General features: G+C 52.3%; 1 protein-coding gene across 1 annotated transcript in view; it reads left to right on the top strand.

Annotated features, from left to right (window-relative positions):
* Positions 1-24,141, top strand: part of ZCCHC24 (zinc finger CCHC-type containing 24) — a 63,669-nt gene that overhangs the window by 9,069 nt on the left and 30,459 nt on the right. Inside the window, exon 2 of the mRNA XM_023240607.2 lies at positions 3,169-3,369. Coding sequence (XP_023096375.1) covers positions 3,169-3,369 — 201 coding nt within the window. The remainder of the gene's footprint in view (positions 1-3,168; positions 3,370-24,141) is intronic.

Raw genomic sequence — 24,141 nt, 5'->3', positions numbered from 1 at the left:
AGTTTCTCCATCTGGAACACGAGAGTGGCCGAGTCAGCTGCCTGCTCTGTCCTTTCAGCTCTAAGGTGGTGTCATCTTGAACCGGGGCTGGGGGAAGGGAGCTGGAGCAGCCAGGAGGGCCAGGCCAGGGCACACTAGGGGTGAGAGAGGCTGTGAGGAGCTCTGACCTCGCTTCTCTGACCTGGAGCTGCCGGCGCGACACAAGCTGTGAGCGCCTGAGCTGGCGGGTGGGGGCGTCAAGCTGCCAGGGACGGGACAGGCTGCTCAGAGGCCTCTGGCTGCCCAGGGACACCCGCGGGGTCACCCGTGGGCAGGACGGTGTGGCCACAAACGGGGGAGAGGCTGTTCAGGGTGTAATTAATGTACTTTCTGGCACCCACCAAACTTCCCCTTCCTCTGGACAGTCTGCTACCAAAACAGTCCCGATTCCTGTGGACTAGCTTAAATCTTCTCCGGAGGGGGGTGGCAGGGGGAGGGGAGAAAGAAAGAAAAGAAAGAATGAGGGGGGGGGAACGAAGAGGGTTGTTATTTGTGAAATTGCGTTTCCCAGCCATGAGGATGAGTCACACCATTTGGAGCTTGGAGTTTCTTGTTTGGATGAACTTTTCTCTGGGAGGCTGTGGTGATGCTGTTCTCCCTCAGGCCAGTTCGGGTGGGGAGAGGCCTCGAGTCAAGCTAAGGAGAGACCTCGGTGGTTGGAAAGTCCAGGCGCTCCCAAGGCCAGGTAGGGCTGGGCCGTCTGTACCGAACTGCCTGGGGGAGCTTATAAAAAGCAGATTTGGGCTGGGGGGAGGGGGAGCCGGGAGTTAATGTTTACTGGGGAGAGGGTTTCAGTTTGGGATGGTGAAAAAGTACTCGAGTTGATGGTGGTGATTTTGCCCAATAATGGGAATGTATTTGGTGCCACTGGACTGCACACTTAAAAAATAATAAAAACGGGGACGCCTGGGTGGCCCAGTCGGTGAAGCGTCCGGCTTCGGCTCGGGTCATGATCTCATGTGGGTTCATGGGTTCAAGCCCCTCGTCGGGCTCTGTGCTGACAGCTCAGAACCTGGAGCTCTGGATCGGATTCTGTCACTCCCTCTCTCTCTGCCCCTACCCCCCTCAAAAATAAGTGAACATTAAAAAATTTAAAAAAATAATAATTAAAACGGTTGGCTTTCTGTAATGTGGATCTTAACCATGATAAAACGGTGTAGATTCCAGGCCCTTGGTCCCAGGTGACTGCCTTGGTAGGTCCGAGGTGGGGCCCAGTACTCCGTATTTGTTAAAAGTTTCTCGAGTCGTGCGACACACGCTTGGACATACTCATCTAATCTGTAAAATGGGGCCAGTGACTCATGGGATTGTGCTGAGCACCAGCTATCTTAGTACGTGTAACGTTTCCGGTACCTGGGACTTCGTAAGCGCTCAGTAGATGTGACTGGTATCATCTAATCCCCTTGCTACTGGACCCCTCCCCGCACCCCGTAAGATTGCTCAGAATTGGCTCGCGCACCTCCGGGGATGGTGGGGGTGGGGGGCTCTGCCTCTCAGGATGAACCCCTCTGTCCTGGCTCATCTGAGACCTGGAGAACCAGCCTCACACTGAATGCAAGTTTGCGTGGTATCGTCCACCGGTCCTGGGTAGCAGTGGAGCAGAGGTGGTCATCAGGAGCCTTTGAGGTCCGTGCTCAGGCACCATAGGCTGGTGGCGCGTTTAGTCGCGCTGCCCTGGATGTGGTGTCTGTGTCTTTTTTCCCCCAGGCTCCAGCGTAAACCTACACGAGAGGGAACAGAGGCCCAGAGAGGGAAAGGGCTGGCCTCAGTCCACATAGCAGGGTGTCCAGGGAGCCAAGAAGAGCGGTGGCCCCTAGATGGCGAGGGCTGTGTCCTCTAGGAGCGGGGGAGGGGGGGGTGCCAGACCCCCAGAGACAGACCCAGTAGGGGGGCTGAGGTAAACGCGTGTGAGGAGTGACTTCTGTCCTGGTTGGGGGGAGGGGTGCCTGATCCCCTGGGGCCTGCGTTCAGCTCATCTCCTTCCCTGCCCACACTGAGGCAACGCAGAAAGGACTGTCCCCACTCTGGGCCCACATCTGCCCCGTCTTTGTAAGGGAGCCTGAGGCAACTTCCTCTCAGGGGCTCTCCTCCCCTGGCAGCCTGGGGACTTCTAGGAACAAGGCTGTCTTCCCATTCGATCCAAGGCTCCCCGAGGTCTGTAGTTCATTCCTGGAGCTCCTGATACCTGAGCTGGGGTCAGGGGATGCCCAAGCCCCATGCCCAGGTTTGTCATTGACCCTCCCGGGGAAGCTGCCTCCTTCCAGCCTCAGCCTTGCCTCGGGAAGGGGGTACCGTGGCTGTTCCCTGCGAGCCTCACCACAGGCCCTACCTTTGCTAAATTCCAGTGTGCCTGGCTGCCTAGAGCCCGTGACTCCTATAAATAGAGGCTGTATACACCAGGAGGGGGCCTGGGCCGTGTCTGCTTTGAAGCCAGGCAAGACATCTGGTTCCTGTCAGCTGGAGGTGGGAGAAGTGGGCCACTTCCTCCTGGGCTCCCAGAGGGCGGGCCTGGGCCGGCCCGAGGGCTCCCCGGACGCAGTCTGCACAGGCCTCGTGCCACAGGAGGCCAGGCAGCGCGCTGAACCTCAGTCTTCTCTTCTGTACAATGGAAACAATGCTGTAAGCTGGTGCTCCACTTTCCTGTAAGAAGGGGATACTGAGGCAGCTCAGAGATAAGTGATTTGTCTCAAGTTACGCCACCAGGAAGTGGCAAAGCCCCAAATCTAACAGGTTGCCCTCTGCTACGCCTTCTTACCTCCTGGCGGTGTGTAAAAGAACTAACGCTAATCGTCGTTACCGTCAGCAGCATGGACTCAGGGGTTCCTAAGTGCCAGGTGGGAGAGAAAGTGCTTTACATCTGTGGCCTCATGTTAGCCTCACAGAAACCCCGGGAGGTAGCTATCATTATTTCTGTTTTCCAGACCGGGCCACTGAGGCCCCGAGCGGTTAACTGGCTTGCCCACGGAACTCAGGCTCCAGGCGGCCAGAGCCCAGGGGCAGCTAAAGAGTCAGCGTGAATTCACGAGAGTGTATGTGTGTGCACATGCCCACGGAAATTCCCCCCGAGGCCACGGCTGCAAACGAGTGTGCCCAGGCCTTGGGAGCCCTCACAGCCTCTGTCCCCCACAGGCTCTGAGCAGCAGCGTGTACAAGAGCGCCTCGCCCTATGGCTCCCTCAACAACATCGCCGATGGCCTCAGCTCCCTCACCGAGCACTTCTCTGACCTGACCCTCACCTCTGAGACCCGCAAGCCCAGCAAGCGGCCCCCACCCAACTACCTGTGTCACCTGTGCTTCAACAAAGGACACTACATCAAGGACTGCCCCCAGGTAAGGCCGCCCAGCTTCTGTGGGTAGAACAGTGCCCCACCCCCCACCCGGAGCCCCCTTCCACGAACCAGTGGCCACGCGGGCCTCTGGTCTCCCACCTTCTTGTCCCCTCTGGTATGTCTGAGGCAGGGCTGGCTGGTGTGGATGGGACAGAGCCCCAGCTTGAGCCTGCACCATCTAGCGAGCAATCTGGGTAAAGGGCCCCCAAATGAGGTTCTGGGCCTTCACGTCCCCAGTCTTCCTGCCAGGGTGGGTCCTGTTACAGTGGGGCAGGAGCGGGGCCAGCCGCCTCCTCGCAGCTCTCCCGAGAGAGACCCCCATCTCCTCACACTCACAGGGAAGGAATGCGGGCTCTGGGCCAGGAATCCAGATGTGCACCCCCTCCCCCCGACCCCACCTCTCCCGTCCTCTGTGGCAGTTTTCCTCAGTCTCTTGCCTGGGAGCGGGGAGCTGAGAGGGCCTTGCCCCCGGCTCTGTGCCCCCCAGGGTAGGCCTGGGTGAAGGCCTCAGGCGCTGCAGGCTGGGCATCTCTCTCTCTCGGGGTGGGAAGGGTGCCAGGAGGTGGACAGCGTGGGGAGCAGCCCGTCTCCCACTCAGTGCTTCGCTGTGACGGGGCGGGTCAGATCCCACTCACGAGACGACCTTGGACTCTCTGACCGACAATGGCTTTGGCGTCTTGGGGAGAGAGGTTAGCGTTGTTTTAAATACGTTACAAGATGGTCCGTGATTTTTTTTCCTATTATTTTTCGTACTTTCTAATGTTTTCATAATGCGTATTTTTCCTTTAATTTTACATATGTAATGGCTGTCTTACCCTCCAGATGTTGGAAGCCTGGGGAGTGGCTGGGTGGGGCTGGGTGCCTTCAGACCGGTGGGAGGCCGAGACGGGCCTGTTGCTTCCTCCTCTTCTCAGAAACAGCCGTGCCCCGCGTTAGGTCCTTGCTACGCAAAGTGTGGCCAGGCACAGCCACATCAGTGTCGCCTGGGAGCTTGTTAGAAATGCAGAATCTTTTTTTTTTTTTTTTATGAGAAAAATGTTTTTAATGTTTATTTTTGAGACAGAGAGAGAGAGAGAGAGAGAGACAGGCAGAGAGAGAGGGAGGCACAGAATCCGAAGCAGGCTCCAGGCTCTGGGCCGAAGTCAGACGCTCAACCGACTGAGTCACCCAGGTGCCCCCCCCCCACATAACTGCATTTTAGTAAAATCCCCAGTGATTTGTGGATACCAGTGATCGCCCCCTCCCCCCACCCCTGGTTAAGAGAGGCCCACCCCAGACCTTGCAGATGGGGGCCGGCCCATGACGGCTGTCCTCCAGACCCACCCTCCAATGGGCCCCGTCTGCCTCAGCGTACGCAGTAAGCCAGGGGCCCTTGGCACAAGGGGATCTCAGCAGAGGGTAAGGCCCCTACTCCCTAGAGGTTCTCTGGATGGGTCCAGGGGCAAACAGGCAGCTAAGAATCTGGTTGCTCCTCAAGGATATGCCCATGGCCCACCCGGGCAGCGGCCCCTCGTAACTTCCCCAGCTGCGCCCCTGTGAGAGCACTCTCAGTCACTCACCGTACCTCATCATCTCCTGCCTACAGCCTTTGCTCACAACTACCCGGCATGTCAGGTCTCTCATTAGCCTCATGTTACGTGATGCTTTGTGTGAGTCAGGCACTCACACGGGATCATTGAGCCAGTCAGCGGAGGAGCTGGAATTTTCACCCCAGCAGGCAGGTGACATTCAGACCCCAACAGGGGTTCTTGGGGCTCTAAGGAGGTGTGCCTGTGCTGAGCTGGCAGCCTGGGAACGCTTCTAGGAGAAGGAGGGCTTGAGTGGGGTTGGCGGGTTGGTGGAAGAAGGGTGACCACTATCCAAAGGCAAGGGATGACGAGGCAGAGGTGGAGGAACGTGTGTGTGTGCACACGCGCGCGCATGCCCAACCCTCTCTCCAGAAGGCACCAGAACTCTTCTAACGAGGGGGCAGAGTGTCCCTGACCTCAGTGTCAGTGCCTCTCGATTTCCAGCACAGTGAAAAACCTGGTTCTTCCTCTATATTCCTTTATCTGGATTGCACAGTATATTCACTTAGCCCGTGCAGGGCTCTGAACTCTGCCTGCAGAAGTGGGAGTACTGCATCTTACAGTTTAGTAGGAGTACCCATTTTACAGCTGGACAAACCGAGTCTCAAAGAGGTGAAGTGCTGAGGAGAGGGCAGAATATACGTGAGAACCCCAGTCTTGGGGCTTCAGTGCTCTTTGCTTTCTTGAGCATTCATTCCAACCCAGGCTGAGATGCCCAGGCCCTGTGGGGCCTCAGTTTCCCTCTTGAGCGGGTCAAGGCTCTCTTCCAGCTCCTTCTCAAACCGGATTCTATCAGAGACTCCTGCGGGCCTGAGGACCTCCCTCTACCTTTCATGAGAGTTTTATCATCTGTAAAGTGAAGCTGATGAGGACACTAACTCATAAGATTGTTGTGCAGATTCAAGGAACTCATGCCTGGAAAGTGCTTAGCACAATGTCTGGCACACAGTAAGCGCTCAATAAATGTTGGTTAGCATTATTTTTTTTTTTCTCCCTCGGGTCACAGTGGAGAGGTACCAGGTAAGGGATTCGGCAAGGTACTAGGTATTTTGGCAGGCTGGAATATAATTAGATGCTTCCCATCCCTCACCTGACCACAAGCTCCAGGGGCGGGTGCTGGGCTAGATTCATCTCTCTACTGCCATGCTGGCCTGAGATATCACACACAGGTGCTCAGTACAGGTCTTCTGGAATGGCGGAATGGGTGGGCAAGGCTTTTGTCACATGGGATACTATGAGTTCAGCATATATAAAATATTTAAAAGTGGAATGGTAACACGCTTAGTGAGATATAATTCACATACCCTATAATTGACCCATTGAAAGTGGACAAGTCAGTAATTTTTAGTATATTCACAGAGCCGTGCAACCATTGCCACAATCAAGTATAGGATATTTTTTTAAAAGGTCGTATTTTTTAAAGTAATCTCTACCCCTAATGTAGGGCTCAAACTCAGGAACCCAAGATCAAGAGTCACATGTTCTACCAAGTGAGCCAGCCAGGCACCCCAATTAGAGAACATTTTTTAAAGTTTATTTATTTATTTTGAGAGAGACAGAGAGAGTTCAGGCAGGGGAGGGGCAGAGAACGAGAGGGACACTCAAGCAGTCTCTGCTCTGTCAGCGCAGAGCCCATGCAGGGTTCAAACTCACTAACGGTGAGATCGTAACCTGAGCTGAAATCAAGAGTTGGATGTTAGCCGACTGAGCCACCCAGGTGCCCCTCTACATCATTTTTATCATCTCATATAGAAACCTCATACTCTTTAGCTATCACTACCTCCTGGTTCCCCAACCCCTAGCGACCAATAATCTACTTTTTATCTCTAAGGATTTGCTTATGCTGGACATTTCACACAGAGAGAATCATATAATGTGTGGTTGTTTGTCACTGGATTCTCTCATTTAGCATATTGCTTTCAAGGTTCATCCATGTAATAGCATTTATCAGTTCCATGATTTGGGAAGTGTTCCATCTTGTTCTATTTTCTGGAAGAGTTTGTGAAGAATTACTATTAACTCTTCTTTAGTGTCTGGTAGAACTCACCTGTGAAGGCATCTGAACTTGGGCTTTCTCTTGTGGGCAGATTTTTAAAATTATGAATTCAGTCTTTTTTTGTGTCATAAGTCTATTTGGGTTTTCTATTTCTTCTTGAGTCAGTTTCTATAGTTTGTTTCTTTATAGAATTTGTTTATTTCATCTAAGTTATTGAATTTACTGGCATACACTTGTTCATAATATTCTCTTATAATCCTGTTCATTTCTCTAAAGTTGGTTATAATGTCCCCCTCTTTTGTTTCTGATTCATGTAATTTGAGCCTTCTCTCTCTTTTTCTGTCTTTTTTTTTTTTTTTCTTGGTCAATCTAGCTACGTGTTTGTCAGTTATGTTAAACTTTTCAAAAGACCAACTTTTGGTTTAGTTGATTGCCTGTACTGTTTTTTCTGTTCTCTATTACATTACTTTCCCCTGTAATCTTTTAAAAAAATTGTGGTAAAATAAATACAACATAAAATTTACCATCTTAACTATTTTCACATGTACAATTCAGTGGCATGAAATACAGTTGACCCTTGGACAACATTGGTTTGAACTGTGTGGGTCCATTTATACATGGATTTTTTTTTTTTCAGTAAAAACCATACAGTACAGTAAACGTATTTTCTCTTCCTTATGATTTTCTTAATGACAGTTTCTTTTCTCTAGCAAACTTGATTATATACAGTATAGAATGCATGTAACATACAAAATATAGGTTGACTATTTATGTTATTGGTAAGGCTATTTATTAGTAGTTAAGTTTGGGGAGAGTCAAGAGTTATACACATATTTGTGACTATTTTGGTGGTTGGCACCTCAGCCCCCACACTGTTCAAGGGTCACTTGTATATTCACCTGTTGGGCAACCATCACCGCCATCCATCCGTGGAACTCTCTTTATTTTGTGAAACTCTGTACCCATTAAGCAATAATCTCCCCCCACTTCCTTCCTTCCCCTATTCCCTGGCAACTACCATGCTACATTCTGTTCCTATGATTTTGACTACTCCAGGTACCTCACATAAGTGGGATCACACAATATTTGTCCTTTTGCGACTGGCTTCTTTCACTTAGCATGATGTCCTCAAGGTTCATTCATGTTGTAGCAAGTTTCAAAATTTCCTTTCTTTTAAAGGCCAAATAATGTGTGTGTGTGCATGTGTGTGTGCGTGTGTGTGTGTATGTGTGTGTAGACCACATTTTGTTTGTCTATTTGTCTATCCTGGATTGCTTCCATCTTTCAGCTATTGTGAATAATGCTGCTATGAACATGGGTGTGCAAATATCTGAGTCTTTGCTTTCAATTTTTCATTCTAATTTTTATTATTTCCTTCCTTCAGCTTATTTCAGGTTTAGTCTGCTCTTTGTCCAGTTTTGTAAGATGGAAAGTTAGGTTACTGATTTTACATCTTTCTTCTATTTTTATTTATTTTATTTAAAATATTTTATTTTATTTTATTTTATTTTATTTTATTTTATTTTATTTTAGAGAGAGAGCATGAGTCGGGCAGAGAGACAGAGGGAGAGAGAGAAAGAGAATCTCGAGCAGGCTCCACACTCAGCACGGAGCCCAATGCAGGGCTCGATCCCAGGCCCGGATTGTGACCTGGGCTGAAACCAAGAGTTGGATGCTCAACCAAATGAGCCACCCAGGCACCCCTCTTTCTTCTATTTGTAGAGTAGAAGTGCATGTGCACGTGTGAGCGGGGGCGGGGCAGAGAGAGAGGAGAGAGAGAATCACAAGCAGGCTCTGTGCTATCAGCACAGAGCCTGATGTGGGACTGAGTCTCACGAATCATGAGATCATGACCTGAGCTGAAATTAAGAGTCAGATGCTTAACCGACTGAGCCACCCAGGAGCCCCTCTTCTGTTTTAATATTGGTGTTCACAGGTCCAAATTTTCCTCTGAGCTGCATCTCATAATTTTGTATGTTGTGTCTTCATTTTCATTCATCACAGAGTATTTTCTGATTTCCCTTGTGATTTCTTCTGTGACCCACTGGTCGTTTAGAAGTGTGATGTCTAATATCCACATTATTTGCGAGCGTCCCAAGTATCTTTTAAAGATGATTTCTCGTTTTATTCCATTGTGGTTAAATAACACTTTGTGTTATTTCAGTGCTTCTAAATTTGTTGTGGTTTGTTTCATAGCCTTTGGGCTGTCCTGGAGAACAGTTCATGGGCACTTGAGTAGAGAATGAGTCCTGCCGTTGTTTGTTGGCGTGTTCTGTAGGTGTCTGTTAGGTCTAGTTGGTGTGGTGTTCTTCATGTCTTCTGTCCCCTTGCTAATGTTCTACCTCATTCTTGTATCCATTATTGTAAGTATAGGAGTATTGGAATCTCTATTATTGTTGAATTGACTATTTTTTTCTTCAATTCTGCCAGTTTCTATCGCATGTATTTTGGTGCTCCCTTGTTAGCTACATCTGTGTCTATCAATTTCTGATGAATTGATCCTTTTATCGTGATAAAGTGTCCCTGTTTATCTCTAGTCACATTTTTTGTTTAAAAAAGTTTTTTTTTTTAATGTTTATTCACTTTTTGAGAGAGAGATAGAGGCAGAGCGCAAGTGAGGGAGGGGCAGAGAGAGAGACACACACACACACACAGAATCTGAAGCAGGCCCCAGGCTCTGAGCTGTCAGCACAGAGCCCAATGCGGGGCTTGAACCCATGAACTGCAAGATCATGACCTGAGCCAAAGTTGGGTGCTAAACTGACTGAGCCACCCAGACGCCCCAACATTTTTTGCTTTAAAGTCAAATTTGTCTGATGTTAGTATAACCAGCTTCCTTATGGTTACTGTGTACACGATAGATCTTTGTCCATCATTTTACTTCATATCTTCATATGAAGATATGTTCATACCTTTAGATCTAAATTATATTCATGTCTTTAGATCTAAGTTGTGTCTCCTGTAGACAGCATGCAGTTGGATCTTGGTTTACTTTTTATATGCACTCTGAAAATCCCTGCCTTTTGTTTGGATTGTTTGATCCATTCATATTGTCAACGATTAATGCTCTTTTTTATATATGTGATTATTGATATAGTCAGATTTAGTTCTGCTATCTTACTTTTTATTTTCTGAATTACTCATGTCTTCTCTGTTCCTCTGTTCCTCCTGTACTGCTTCCTTTTGCATTAAGTGATACTTTTCTTTTTTTTTTTTTTTAATTTTTTTTTTCAACGTTTATTTATTTTTTGGGGGACAGAGAGAGACAGAGCATGGACGGGGGAGGGGCAGAGAGAGAGGGAGACACAGAATCGGAAACAGGCTCCAGGCTCTGAGCCATCAGCCCAGAACCCGACGCGGGGCTCGAACTCACAGACCGCGAGATCGTGACCTGGCTGAAGTCGGACGCTTAACCGACTGCGCCACCCAGGCGCCCCTAAGTGATACTTTTCTAATGTACACTTTTTAATTTCTTTAATGATTTTTTTCACTTTTCTTTTTAAAGCTGCTCTCAGGCTTATGTTACATATCTTAACCTATAAAATCTGCTTCGGATTTATACCAACTTAATTCCAATAAGATATAGAAATATCACTCCTTTATAGCTCTGTTCTCTTTTTCTGATGTTTGTGGCATTATTGTTCTACATGTTACATCTATGTGTGTTGTAATTAAACGATACTTGTTATAATTCTTACTTTATGTAATTTTATGTGTCTTAGAGAAGCTGGAAGAAGAAAAGAGAACAATTGTGTGTTCACAGTTTTTGTTATGGTAGCTTTTTATTTCCAGTTTCTAGATCTCTTCATTTGTTCCTGTGGACTCAGTTTATCACCTGGAGTAATTTCCTTGTCCCAAGACAGATTTGCTTCTACCTGCCTTCTCTGTGCTATTAGTGGCAAATATCTTAATTTCTATATGTTATAGGACAAGTAATACATTACGTACATACTGTTTTCTACATTTGCTTATTATTATTATTTTTTTAAATGTTTATTTTTTGAGAGACAGAGACAAAGCGTGAGTGGGGGAGGGGCAGAGAGAGAAGGAGACACAGAATCTGAAGTAGGCTCCGGGTTCCAAACTGTCAGCACAGAACCCGATGCCGGGCTTAAACTCACGAACTGCAAGATCGTGACCTGAGCCAAAGTCAGATGCTTAGCCGACTAAGTTACCTACGTGCCCCTACATCTGCTTTTTAAATCAGAGAAGAAAGGACAAGAAATATGCATATGTGCTATCTTTTATAATTACATAATCATCTTACTAGAACTCCTGTTTATTTAATGTGTATTTGAATTATGTCTGGGGTCGTTGGCTTTCAGCCTGAAGAACTTCCTATAGTATTTCTTGAAAGTGTGTGTCAGCAATGAATTCTGTGTTTTTGTTTATCTGGGAATGTCTTTATCTCCCTTTCATTTTTTTAAAAGATATCTTTGCAGGGTATAGAATTCTTGGCTGACAGGTTTTTTTTGTTTGTTTGTTTTTTGGGTTGTTTTGTTTTGTTCTCTTAATCTTTGACCACACTGACTGTTACCCCACTGCCCTCTGGCCACCATCATTTCTGATGAGAAGTCAGTTGTTAACATTGTTAGAATTCCATTGTAAATGACATGTCATTTTCCTCTTGCAGCTTTCAACATCTTCTCCTTGTTTTAGTTTTCAGCAGTTTTACTATGATGTGTCTATTTGTGGATCTCTTCGTGTTCACTTGGAGTCTATTGAGCTGCTTGGATGTGTTGCTTAAAGTTTTTCACTGGACTTGGGAAGTTTTCAGCCATTGTTTCTTCAAATATTTTTTCTGCTCCTTTCTCTCCTCTCCTTTTGTGGAATGATTTTTAAGTGACCTGAATGCTTTTAAGATCTTAAATGGTCCAACTGGGAGCAGAATGTGGAGAATTCTAGGCAGCCCTGCCTACGTCCTGAAGCCGCCTGTGGAGCTCCGGTCTCCGAGTGAGACAGCAGTGAGAGCGTGGTTAAGGCATTCACTGCCAATGGCCTGGGTGGTGGGACAGGAACCAGGAGATACTCTGAGGCCCCCGGTGCAGTCAGGAAGGCCGGGATGGGTAGGGGCTGCCAGCTCTATGACAGCAAAAATCCCAGCTGGTTGTGCAAGAGGCATGGTTGCTGTCTGCTGGGCCCACCTGCAGGGTTATCTGTGCATCTCATGTTGGCTTCTGCAAGCCAGTGTGGCAGGCTGCAGAGACCTAAATGGCAGTACTTTGTCTGAGCCAACTGCACGTGAGCTTGCGTGGGTATGTGTGTTTGTGGTGGGGGCTTGGCCTAGTGCCCCTTCTGTGCCCAGGACACATAATCTGCCCAGGGCAGAGCTGAGCCCAGGACACGCTACTGAGTGTACAGGAACCTGGTACTCTGTTAATTGATTCTTTTCCAACCTTAAGGGTGGAGAGAGGTGTCCAGTTCAGCCATTGGACTGATGGGGCCTCTCATATGTCCCAGGGGCAGTGTGAGGGGGATCGGGCACTACAGGAAGACTGGGAGCCCCCTGAAGCGGATGCGGAAGGTGCTGGAAACCAATTACCAGTGATGCTGAAGGGCAGCACCTCTTTGTGGGCTGGGGCTGTGCCTGGGCCAGGGTCCCTCTCCAGCCAGTGTCAGCACTGGCCCTGGAAGGTCCAGGAGTCAAGAAAGTCTGCCATTTGGTTCTTGAAAAACCTGCCCCTGCTGCTGTCTCCACCCTGTGCCAGGCCTCCAGTTCAAGGGCAACAACGACATTAACAACAATGATAATAGTCTGTAAGCATTGAGTTGACCACTGAGCTAGATGTGCAGTATGTATTAACTCACTTAATTCTCTCCCAAACTCTATCCGGTCAATTGCCAGATGATAAAGCTGAGGCCCAGAGAAGTCCAATGACTTGTCAAAAGTCACATAGCTAGTAAACAGCAAAGATAGAATTGAGACTCAGGGCTTCTTCATGCCAGAGCCCATGCTTTTTAAATTAGGTTCTATGATCTACCGGCCTTAACGTCCAGACTTTGATCTCCACGCTCTCAGAAAGTTGGGGTTCTTTAAAAAGATGGGTTACTGGAAATAAGGAGGGACAAGGATGAGGTGAGCAGAGGCCATAATAGGCCTGGTCTGGCCACGTTGTTGTGTGTGGAAGATCGCACTGCGGGCCCAGCCCCAGGGAGTCTGTCGGGAAGGCCGGGGTGGGTTAGGGCTGCAGCTGTGGTGCGAGCAAAAATCCCAGCTGGCTGTACGAGAGGCACGGTTGCTGTCTGCTGGGCCCACCTGCAGGGTTATCTGTGCGTCTCCTGTTGGCTTCTGCACACCAGCGTGGCAGGCTGTGAGTGGTAGCATTTTGCTCCGAGCCAGCTGCACGTGAACCTGCGTGAGTATGTGTGTTTGTAGTGGGGGCTTGGCTCGGTGCCACCTCTGCCCAGGACATATAGTCTGTCCAGGATGGAGCTGGGCCCTGGCCACACTTCAGTTGCCTGACCCTTTCTAAGCTCCTCCTGTATGCCAGACCAGTTGTAGATAAGGCCCTATCTCTGTCCTCAGTGGGATAGACAGAAACACTATTGGCTGTTCAGGGTGACCAGGGCCATGGTTGAGGTTTGCAGGGAAGGACCAGCTCAGCCTGGGGTTTCATGTGAAACCTCAGAGAGGAGGAGTCTAGAACTGGGGTGGGGAAGGCTTCCAAGCAAGCGTGTAAATAACGAGGGTATGCTTTCCGGGAACCGCGAGCCCTTGGCTATGGCTGGGGCTCTGGGTGCCTGCGGGGAGGAGAGGGAGGTGTGGCCACAGCAGGTGGTGAAGGGCCTGTGTGCCAAGCTGCACAAACTTGGACTTTATCTGGAGGGCAGGGAGAAGCCATCCAACGGTTTAGGTGACATGCTCGGATTGGCATTTTGAAAGCTCACTGGTGGCAGGTTGGAGGCCGGGCTGGAGGAAGCAAGACTGTAAACAAAACCAGTCCAGTAACGTGGACAGATGATAAGACCAGATATTAGACAAGGGAGGGTGAGCAAAGGTTGGAGGTGGGGGGGAAATTCCAGACACTGTCAGAAAGTACCATCTCTGGGGCATGGTGACCACTCTGGGCCACCATTCCTCCTCTCCAAAGTGTATCTGCGATTTGGGGCCAGTGCAGGACTCCCTGCCTCAATGGCCCACTCAGCATCTCTGTATGAACGGAGGCTGGGGTGTCGATGAGGGCAGTACGGCCAGGACCCAAGTGTCCTATCTCTAAGCCCTCTGTCCACACTTCATGGCAGTCAGGCCCGGCCACACTCGGCCTGGCAGCCTCCCATCAGGCACTGAGCTATGAGCAGAAATTCTCCAAGCTCTCAGGCTCTGTCACTCCCACGATGTTCTTGTGGGGGTGGAGGGCTGCTTATACCTTTGGGGGAGGCCCGAGGGGTGCCATCACCTGTGCCTCCCATGTCCGGTGAAGGACCAGGCGCCATGAGGGGTCTGGAGAGGGCCTGAGCCCAGGGGAGCTGCTGTTCCTGAGTCAGCATGCCCAGGGCTGCTAATGAAATCCAGATGTCAGACAGAAAACAATCATCGCCCCCACCCATCTGGCAGCTCGGGTTACTTGGAGATTGCAAAAGAAGAAGAAAAATAGAGCAGGGAGAGAATCGATCCTAGGATAGCTGAAACCTTAGAGGCGGGATGTGAATAGTTTCAGGGTCTCGCTCGAGTGAGGGACAAGAGGCAAGGGAAAGGGGAAGGTTGGTCAAGGCCCCCTTCTCCCCCACTCCGATCTCTACAGCTCCTGGACCCTAGACCTTGGACTGCTCCCCAGGCCAGAGCAGACTGGTGTCCATGGGGTTCTGAAGGAGGCAGGGAGGGCTGTGGCCACCAGCCTATGTCTGATCTCCACCTGGGGTTTCCGGCCCCCCATTCCAGTCCTGACCTCCCTGCAAGCCTGGATTTCCTCTGGGCCCAGAGGGGACGGGCAGAGAGGGACGGAAGGTACGCAGGATTTTCCCTGCAGATCCTTGGGCTCAAGACCATTAGTGTGCTGGTGGGGAAACTGAGGTTTCCCAGCACAGGGCCAGGATTACATGCTATGAAAGATCAATAGAGTGAGGAAGGAAGAAAGTAAGGAGGAAGGCAAGACAGTGTCATTCTGTGACTCCAGCGAGGAAGGGCTGGCCCACGGCTGCTGGCCTGTGTGTGCACATAACAGGTATCACAGCGTTCCTGCCAAACCCTGGGGCTGGCTGAGCGGCCAAGGGGCTTGGGCTGTGATGTTCCAGCGCTTGGCACAGGACCCGGAATGTCTCAAGCGTTCGGGGAATGTTAGCCGGGATGGGTGTGGGTGGGGGATGGTGTTGGGACTCCCGACTGGCACAGGTGCTGATGTTGGAGAAGGACCCCAGACCCAGTGTGGTGGCCTTCTGAGTCCCCTTCCTTGCGGCATGGTAGTTCCGAGCACAGCTCCCGACACCAGCCCCCCTGGGTTGAACCCCTAGCACTGTTTTGTGTTAGCTGCGCGTCTGTGGGGAAAATTAACGGGATGTCTCTGGGCCTCAGTTTCCTCCTCTGTAAGATGAAGATTGTGGGATGTTGTGAGGATAAATGAGTTACTTTTACCTGAATTGCTGCACAGAGAGCCTGGCACCTCGCATGCACCGTGTTAGTGGTTGCGGTGGTGTTATTGACCATTGTTATTGTTATTGTTAAGGCTGTTTCAGACCGTTTTAAGACATTCCAGAGGTCTGAGAAAGTGCTTCAGGGCTGTGGGCTTATCAGAGGGGACCCTGTCCCCCCATCCCGCCCTGGTCCCACAGAGGGGGCTGCCTCTGGGGTTGTGTGATCATCACGCATGCGCTTTCTCAGGAGCCTTTGGATGGGGGCGGGGGCAGGCTCTTATGACTTTGGGTTACCCAGGTTTGCTTGAGGGGCAGGAAGGCAGGGACTGGGTCCTGGAAGCTCCATTTGGCCCAAGTACGAGCTCCAGGAGGAGGTCACTGGGGCTGGCCGGAAGGTGCCCAAGGCCTCCTGTGGGCTGTCAACTCCCCTCTGGCCCAGGCAGCCGACTGCTGGCCCTGGCACAGACAAGTGGGAGCAGCTGCGGGGGGGTGGGGAGGGATGGAGGGGTGGGGTGCAGGGCGTGGGGGCTCCCTGGGCAGCCACTTGTACATCCTTCCTGCTGTCCCGGGCCTGGCAGGAAAGAGTCCAAGGGGCTGGTTTCACATCCTCAGCTGTCAGTTCTCCTTTTAAGTGGACCACAGATGGTGACTCGGAGCCCCCAGCAATCGTGCCATGTCAGTTGGCCTTACCTTCTCAATCCTCTGCCCCTGGGCCGGAGGGGCAGGGATGCTGGCAGAACTGGGAGCCAGGACCTGCCGTGGTCCTTGAACCACCTGCAGGGCTTAACAGATGGAGGCCTGGAGCCAAGCAGTTGCATCCTTGGACGAAATAGCTCCCCAGTGTCGCTTTCTCCAGGCAGCCTTCTCTGATTTTTCCTATCCTCCAAGCTCAAAGGGACCTCTCTCCTCCCAACGCCCAAAGGACCCCATTTACTCACTCATTAATTCCTCACCTGCCCATGGCCTCCTGTGTGCCAGGCTCTTGGCCTGCACCTCACATACAGTTGTTTTCCTCTTGGGGTAGCTCAGGGTCGTTCTCCAGGCCCTGTGAAGGTTCTGACGAGGTCATCCCTCGACCCCCTCACACTCCTTGAGGACGGGAGAGTGCAGGGCAGTGGAATTTCACAGAGCTGGGCTCGGACCACACTTCTGCCCTTTGCTGGCGGCGGGTCCTTGTGCACACCGCACACCTGCACCCAGGCCATCTGTAAAATGGGCCCACTTACCTTGTGGGGTGTTTGTGGGAAATGTGTGAGCAAAGCAACTGATAACAGAGCTTGGCGTCCGGGAAATGACAGCTCTTGTTAGTGTTACCTGGGACATCGCTGGGCCTCCTGGGCCTTATCTGCCCTCATTTGTAAAGAGCCCGGCTTTACAGGGTGGGTGTGAGGTAGACGAGAAGCAGCCTGAGACGAAACAGGCACCGAACCTTCCTCTTTCCTTTTCCCCGCCTCACCCCTGCCAGGCCGCTTAACCACACACACAGGTGCACACCCGCACCTGCATGTCCACATGCGCACCTGGGACTCTCAGCCTCTGCCTTTGCTCATGCCGTTCCCCCCTCCCTGACCCTGCAGCAGTGCCCTTCCCTAATCTCGTCCCTCGTACCCTCTTTCAGAGCCCAGCCTGAACCCTCCTCCCTCGCGCGCCTCCCCAGCCATCCTAGACCCTTAGGCTCTCCTCTCTGAGCCCCACTTTTCATGACCAGCTCCCCATCGCAGGCCTTCAGTGGCCTCTCAACCTGTACTGCCTCTCTGTCTAGTTCCCAGAGGACAGACAGTTCCCCTCATTATGCGGGCTCGGCTCTGCCCCAGTCCTGGAATGTGGCCCCAGTGCGGCTCCGGGAGGCAGTCCCCGTCCATTTGCCGTTTGAGCTCTGCCGAGCCTTCCCGGGCCCCGGGACTCTGCCTGTGCCGTGCCCTCGGCTGGTAATTCAGTCTCGTTTTCTCCATCTTCTTCTCCCAGCCCAGCCCAAATGTAGCCTCTCCTTTGGGCATCCTCCTGTGCCCCTCCGTGCCCCCTGCCTTGCTGAGCCCTGCCCAGCCCCGGGCTGGTCCTCCCACAACCCTCTCTCCTACTTTCCGGGGGCCTGACCCCAGGCAGGGTCTGTGTCTGCTTGGCTGCAGAGGGGGCACGCGTGGGCATCGGGGTCAGAAGCCCTGAGCTCCCGTCCCAGGCCTGCCCCTCAGTGGCTGTTCAGCTTTGGCTGAGTCTGTCCTGCCCTTGAGCCCACACACTGCTGGAGCCTCTGAATGACTGGGCCAGCCAGAAAGCCGTGTCAGGGCCTCTGTGAGATCCAGGTGGCAAGGCAGGCAAACATGCTTGGAAAACTGTAAAGCCGGGCCGTTTGCCCATCTACCCAGCGAGCAGCCGTTTACAGAATGTTTGCCGGAATGGTTAGAGGTGAGTGAGAGTACGTGGGCTTCTGGGGGCTTGCATGCCTGCCTGGGGGCTGCCCTGGCCCCTGCCCTCTTCTGTGCCCGGTCTTGGAGATACATTTGGGACAGCAGCGGCGTCCCTTCCTACCACGTCTGGGGTGACACCTGGGGACCGAGACTGCATTGGACTCTCCTGCATCCCGTGGCTTTGGTTTTGGGGACTTGGCACGGCTGACCTGGCCTGCCTGTAGGAGCTGGGCTCTCTCCCCACAGGCCCCCCATGCTCAGGTTTGGGCTGCAGAGAAATGGGGCAGTGGGGGCAGGGAAGGAATGCCCATGGAGCGGGGTGGGGAGCCGGCAGACATGAGACCTCCCTCTTGCCTGGCTTACCAAGTGCCTCCATCACTGGCTGACGGGATTCTCACTCCAGCCTGGACTGTTTCTGCAGTCCGTCTGCCCCCTTCTTCTCTCTCTTTGTCTCTCCCTCACTTCCTTTCTTCCTTCTTTTGTTTCGTAACAAAGCAGCACAGAGAGGTTAAGGAACTTGTCTCACAGCTGGTTAGGATCAGGCCAAGTCTGCCCAATTCCAGGGGCCCAGCCTTTCCCACTGCCCCTCTCTGCCCACAAGAACGAGTCCATCCACTAGGACACACGATGCACCTGCTGTGCTCTGACCCGGGCGGAGAAAGCCTGCCCCCCGCCCTTGCCCCAGGCTTTCCTCGCTGCCTTGCCTCCTGGCGCTTCCCTGGCTTTGGCTAAGGAGGGATGCTTTGTATGGGAGCCGGTGTCTCTCATGCCACGAGTTGGGGTGATGGTGAGGAGGGGGCTGTGTTTCCAAGGCATGAGCATGATGACAAGGAGTCAAAGCGGACGGAAGCCCGAGCCCCTCTGCCCCTTGCTGGGGAACACGAAGCTCAAACCGGGCCAGGGGTCCCCTCCTCCCACAGGCCTTTTGAGCTCTCCTCATCTGTCAGTCACTCCCTCCTTTGTGTCCCCCAAAGATCCTCACACATCCAGCTTAGTATTTTGTATTCTGATGATGATCTCCGGCAGGGGCCGGTGGGCCCAGGGAGTCCTGGTGCACAGTGAGCGCTCAGCAAATGTGAGCTGCTTCTGCTGCTTCGACATCGTATCCCCCCTCTGCCAACTGTAGCACCTGCCGCAGAGCTGGGGCCATCACATGGAGGGGCATTAAAGCCAGTAGCTGCATGTGCGGGGAGCCTTCACTATGTCCGGGTGCTGCTCTAATCATTTTACACATGTTGACTCATCTACTTCCTGCCACAGCCCTCTGGGCTGGGGAGCCCATTTTCCCCACTGCCCAGAGGGGGTAAGTGACTTGCCCAGGGTCACACAGCACAGGCAAAGTCCCAGGCAGTCTTGCTTCAGAGGCCGTGCTGCCATAAATTTGTGAGGAAGGAAGGAAGAAATGAACAAGACTGAACTGGAATGTGGGGAAGGAAAGGAAGGCAGGGAGCTAACAGAGGCTGAGCCCCTTCCATGTGCCAGGGACCGTGCTGACTCCTTGCACATCATCAGTGACCTCAGAGACATCAAGAAATTCCCCCAGGGTCACACAGGAGCCAAGGGCATAGCTGGGATTTGAGCCCAAGGAACATGGCTCTGTAGCCTTGCTGATTCCTAGGCCTCCGTTCCACCACCTCAGCCCGCCGTCGTTCAGCACAGTTGAGTGAGGGCCCCTAGGGACCCCTGAGAGGCCTCAGGACAGAGGAGCTGGCTTCTACCCCCAGGTCTATACAGTTGTGTGGTAGGTCTATACAGGGAGTCATTGGGTGAGGCCACTCATTGCTAAGGTATGTGGTTCTAACCAACCATGGGAGGAGGAGTTTAGAGGAGGGAGCATAGGAGGTGGGTGGCCTTGAACAAGCCCCTCGCTCTTGGCTACACCTCAGTTTCCCCTTCTGCGCAGTGGACCCAGTGATGGGTATCCCGTCTGCCCCTCAGAGCTGCTGTGTGGATCTTGTGAGCCAACAAGTTGGAAGGAATTGCAAAAGCCAAGCTGAACAGAAGTAAGGGGCTCTTAGGAATAAAAAGATGTTTATTTTTGAACATCTACAAGCCTGCTTCTCAAAGTGTGGTCCGTGGGCCAGCAGGAGCATGACCAGGAGCTTGCCAGAAAGGCAGAAACCTGGGCCCTCCCCCAGACTGGCTGAAGCAGAAATTGGCATTTTTTTCATAAGCTTTTAGGTGACCCTTAGGCACATTACAGTTTGGTCTGAGGACTATCTGGGCTCCTTCCCATAGCCTGATAGGGGTTCTTGGGTGGAAATCCCCATCTCATTGTAGGAAACGCTCTGGCCCAGCAGGACTCCTTCTTACGGGAGCACATCAGATTAAAATTGGGAATGGGCAGAGAGGCTCTGGCAGCCTCTGTGGCTCCGGGCAGCCCCTGATGAGGCCACCCCCATTTGCTTGGGAGTACAGCCCCCATCTGAGCCCGCAAGGCCGGCCATGCTTGCAACAGGGGAGGGGGGGGGTGTGTCTCAGCCGGGGTGCAAGGACTGGGGATTTCCTCTGAGCAGGTGAAGGGCATCTGTGCCCAGATGGTCTCTATCTTCATGCGGAAGGGCAAAGGGTGAAACGGTGGCTGGAATGTTTCAGGTTGGACAGAAGAAGGAACTTACTAATTGGGAACGAGCCAGCACAGGATGATGAAGGCCCTCATGCCCTTAAATGTGGAGCCATGTTGCATGAGGTCAAAACGCAGAGCTGGAAGAGATTTCCAGAGGTTCTTGGTCCAGCTATTGCCTTAGACCATTTTGACATAGCCAGGTGACTTGTCTAAGGCCATACAACAGGCCAGTGACAGTGAGCACCCCAGACTTCTGACTCCCTATGCCTGTAGTACTTCTTTATTACAGGCCTTTCTGGAGGCTGGGGATTGACCTTGATGATCTTCGAAGTGTCCCTCCAGCCCCGCTTTGAAACAAGGTGGAGGGCTTTGAGGGTAGGGGGAAGGGAGGGGCTGGTTTTGTGAGCCTAGCAACCTCCAGGTATCGCACTGTATCCTGGGCCACTTGGGAGACCCCAGTTTCCAGAGACCACTGGGAACACCCCTGGAATGGGGGGTCTGTGAGGCAGACACAGCAAGTTGGGAACGGGGCCCCTGGAGACAAGGGGATCCACGTGGAGGAAGCAAGTGAAGGCCAAGGGGCTTGACCTTGGTGTAGGGACCATGGCTGCGTGTCCTTGGACCAGTTACTTGTATTCTGTTTACTCGTCTGTAGTGTGGAAGAAAGTTGACCAGATCAGTGGTCCTCCACTGGAATTTCACATTAGAATCACCTTGAGAATCTTTGTTTATTTATTTGTTTTGAGCCAGAGAGAGAGAGAGAGAGCGTGCTCAAGTGGGGGAGGGAGGAGAGAGAGAATCCCAAGCCGTGTACTGACAGCGTAGAGCCCGTGAAGGGGTTCGATCCCATGAACCGTGCGATCATGACCTGAGCTGAAATCCAGAGTCAGACGCTTAACTGTCCGAGCCACCCAGGCATCCCGAGGATCTTTTAAACGTTTGATGTTGGACATTCTGATTCAGTAGATCTGGGGTAGGCCTCGCCATGGCATTCTTTCAGCTCTCCAGGTGTAGCTCAGGCAGGTGCAGGGGGAGGGCCTCTGCAGGTGAGACAACCACCATTGTCCTTCTGAGGTCCTGGGAGTGTACGGTGACAAGATTCCGTGAAACTTGAACATTCCCGGGGCCGCCTGCTAACACTGTGCGGTGTTCAGTCACACAGCTTTCTTAGATCGCGTGATTGCGGAGTTTTACTATCCCGTAGAACGAGGCTTCCACACGGATGATTCTGACACTTGGTTGTCAGACGTTAAGAGCCTGAGGTTCTATAATCGTTCCATATGTGAACTGTGTGATTTTGAACTCATCCACATTTATGTGTGTGCGTGTGTGTGTGTGTGTGTGTGTGTGTGTGTGTTTCAATGTCCTGCTATCGTTGTCCTTGAAAATGAAGATTCTCTGCCGCTCTGATTCTAACACGTTGTTATACTGACTTTTAACGACGCTAAGAATCTAAGCTATGACGGTACTAACATTTCAAAAAATTCTAAGTTCAGCAACTCTGTGATCTGTCCTTCCATCCATGCAGTTGGCCGCCAAGGCCTGGAGCCTGGCCTTTGTCTCCCCAAGACAAGGTGGTGATTGTGCAGGCTTGGACGCATGCCCCCTCCCCTGTGTGGCCTGGACGGCCTCTCTTGGGGGAAAGAGTGGGGGTGTGGAAAGCGGAGACCCCACAGCTGTCTGTGCGCTGGCTCTAGCTCTGTCACTGCGGTGGGGGAGTGGAGGGCGGGGCAGGTGTGAGGGCGTGTGCGCCCATGCAGCGGAAAGGTCAGCGGGCTACCTGGGCAGCAACATTTCTTCCTCAGTGCGTTGGCCCCATCTCAAAAATGACCTGTCACTTCCCACAGTGTCAGCTTTGGCTCAGACGTCAAAGTCTATCACATCCAAAGCACCTCCCCTCAACACACACACATGCACACACCCTGATTCCAGATGGGAAAACTGAGGCCCGGAAGGAGCGGGTGCCCCAAACCGGCGTTCCTGTGAGTGTCCAGCTACCGCCAGGTGCCTTCCAGCCAGGCGTTCTTAGGCTCACTTTCTGTACAGAATCATTGGCCTTCTATAGGACAGAGTCAACTTTTGGGTCCCTCTAAGGTGACAGGGACCAGGCCAGTAATTCAGGATCACACGTGTGGCAGATTTCACCAGGCCCAGGGGCAGCTCTCCCTGTCCCACATGACCTCCCCTGGCCATTTCCTGCCTGCCAGACCACACAGTCTTCCGTTACATCCCCCCAGGACTGGTGCTGGCATGAGCCAGCGCGTGGCAGTCTTGGAGACCAGGAGGCAGAGGCGGGTGGGCTGGGAGTAGTGAGGTGGAGATTCCCGCTGTGTGATATTGAGAAAGTGTCTGCTCCTCTCTGGGCCTTTCCACACTAGAGACTGGTGGATCCTAACTCACAGATTAAGATTTTTTTTTGTTGTTGTTGTTGAAGGATTAAGCGAGATTCTATACAGGAGAATCTGAGAATCTGACAGACTGGGACGGGGCAGCCCCATCCGTTGTCACACAGAGCCTGGCTCCTGCCCGTTTCTTGTGTTTGCTGAAGGAGACTGAGTGGGCTCATTTATATTCACTTGGGGGAGCGTGACTTTGGATTTCAGGCGCTCTCCTGGGTTTTTACAAGGTTGGCAAGATAGGGGAGAAAGTACAAAGGCCTTGGACATCTGAGATTTTAGGCAGGTGTCCCTATAGTCATGATGAGGGTGGTGAGGTCTACCATTGACTGAGTTCCAACTCTGGGCCAAGCACTTTGCATTCACAAGCTCATTAAACCTTCTCCACTCCCCACCCAACACATGTCATTATTTCCACTTGAGCGATGGGAAACCGGGTCTCAGAGAGGTTCAGAACCTTCCCGAAGCTCTTGCTGCCCTGGCAAGAGGCAGAGGCAGGACTCGAATCCAGGGCCTGGAGCTGCCTAGCCGGAACCCTCTTTCACTCTGCACTTGGCTGGCTCACGAGATAGACAGTGGCTGCCTCCTCGTGCAGCCGGGGTGCAGAAAGACATTTTCCAGAACAGAGAAGAGTGGTTGCCTTTTTCCTTCCTTCAGCAGGGTTCTCTCGATTTTCCGGGCAGTTCTTGTCATTTTGAGAAATCCAGAGCCGCCTGTGGCTGGCCCTGCCCCGGATCCACTGAAGCTGGTGGAGATGGGCATAGAGCAGGAGGCTCTGTGCAGCCCCCGTGCCCAGCACCCATACACAGAGCGCCGGCATGGACACCCCTCACCGATGCGCTGGGGCTCGCGACTGCATAGAGGCTCATCCTGCCGCGTGCTGCCACCACGCCCCAGGGAGCTGGAGGTTGACAGGGAGCCCGGCGACCTTGCCTCGCTTTGGGTCCTGGAGCAAAGGGCCACTGTTGTCCTCTTGACCATTCGCTTCCCTGTCGACTGACTTAAAATGGAGCTGGCAGGTCAGGTCATCTTGAGGTGCGTGCCCTGGAGCGGTGCCAGTACGTGGTGTGCCCTGTGTGGGTTGTGTGCGCGCGTGCGTGTCTGCAGACGTGTGGCTGCCCCGGGGCCCAGCTCAGTGCGCAGGCTCAATGCGCCTTTGCGGGCAGAGCAAGGAGGCTTTGCTCCAGGACTCCCACATGCCAGGATCTCTTGGGTGGTTCCTTCCACTCCTGCGATTCTGGCCTTCTGGGCTCCTGGGAGTGAGGCGAGGGTGG

This window comes from Felis catus, chromosome D2, assembly GCF_018350175.1.
Source record: "Felis catus isolate Fca126 chromosome D2, F.catus_Fca126_mat1.0, whole genome shotgun sequence".
NCBI lineage: Eukaryota > Metazoa > Chordata > Mammalia > Carnivora > Felidae > Felis > Felis catus.
Note: the sequence above shows the minus strand (reverse complement) of the source record. Positions and strands in the feature narration are given on the sequence as shown.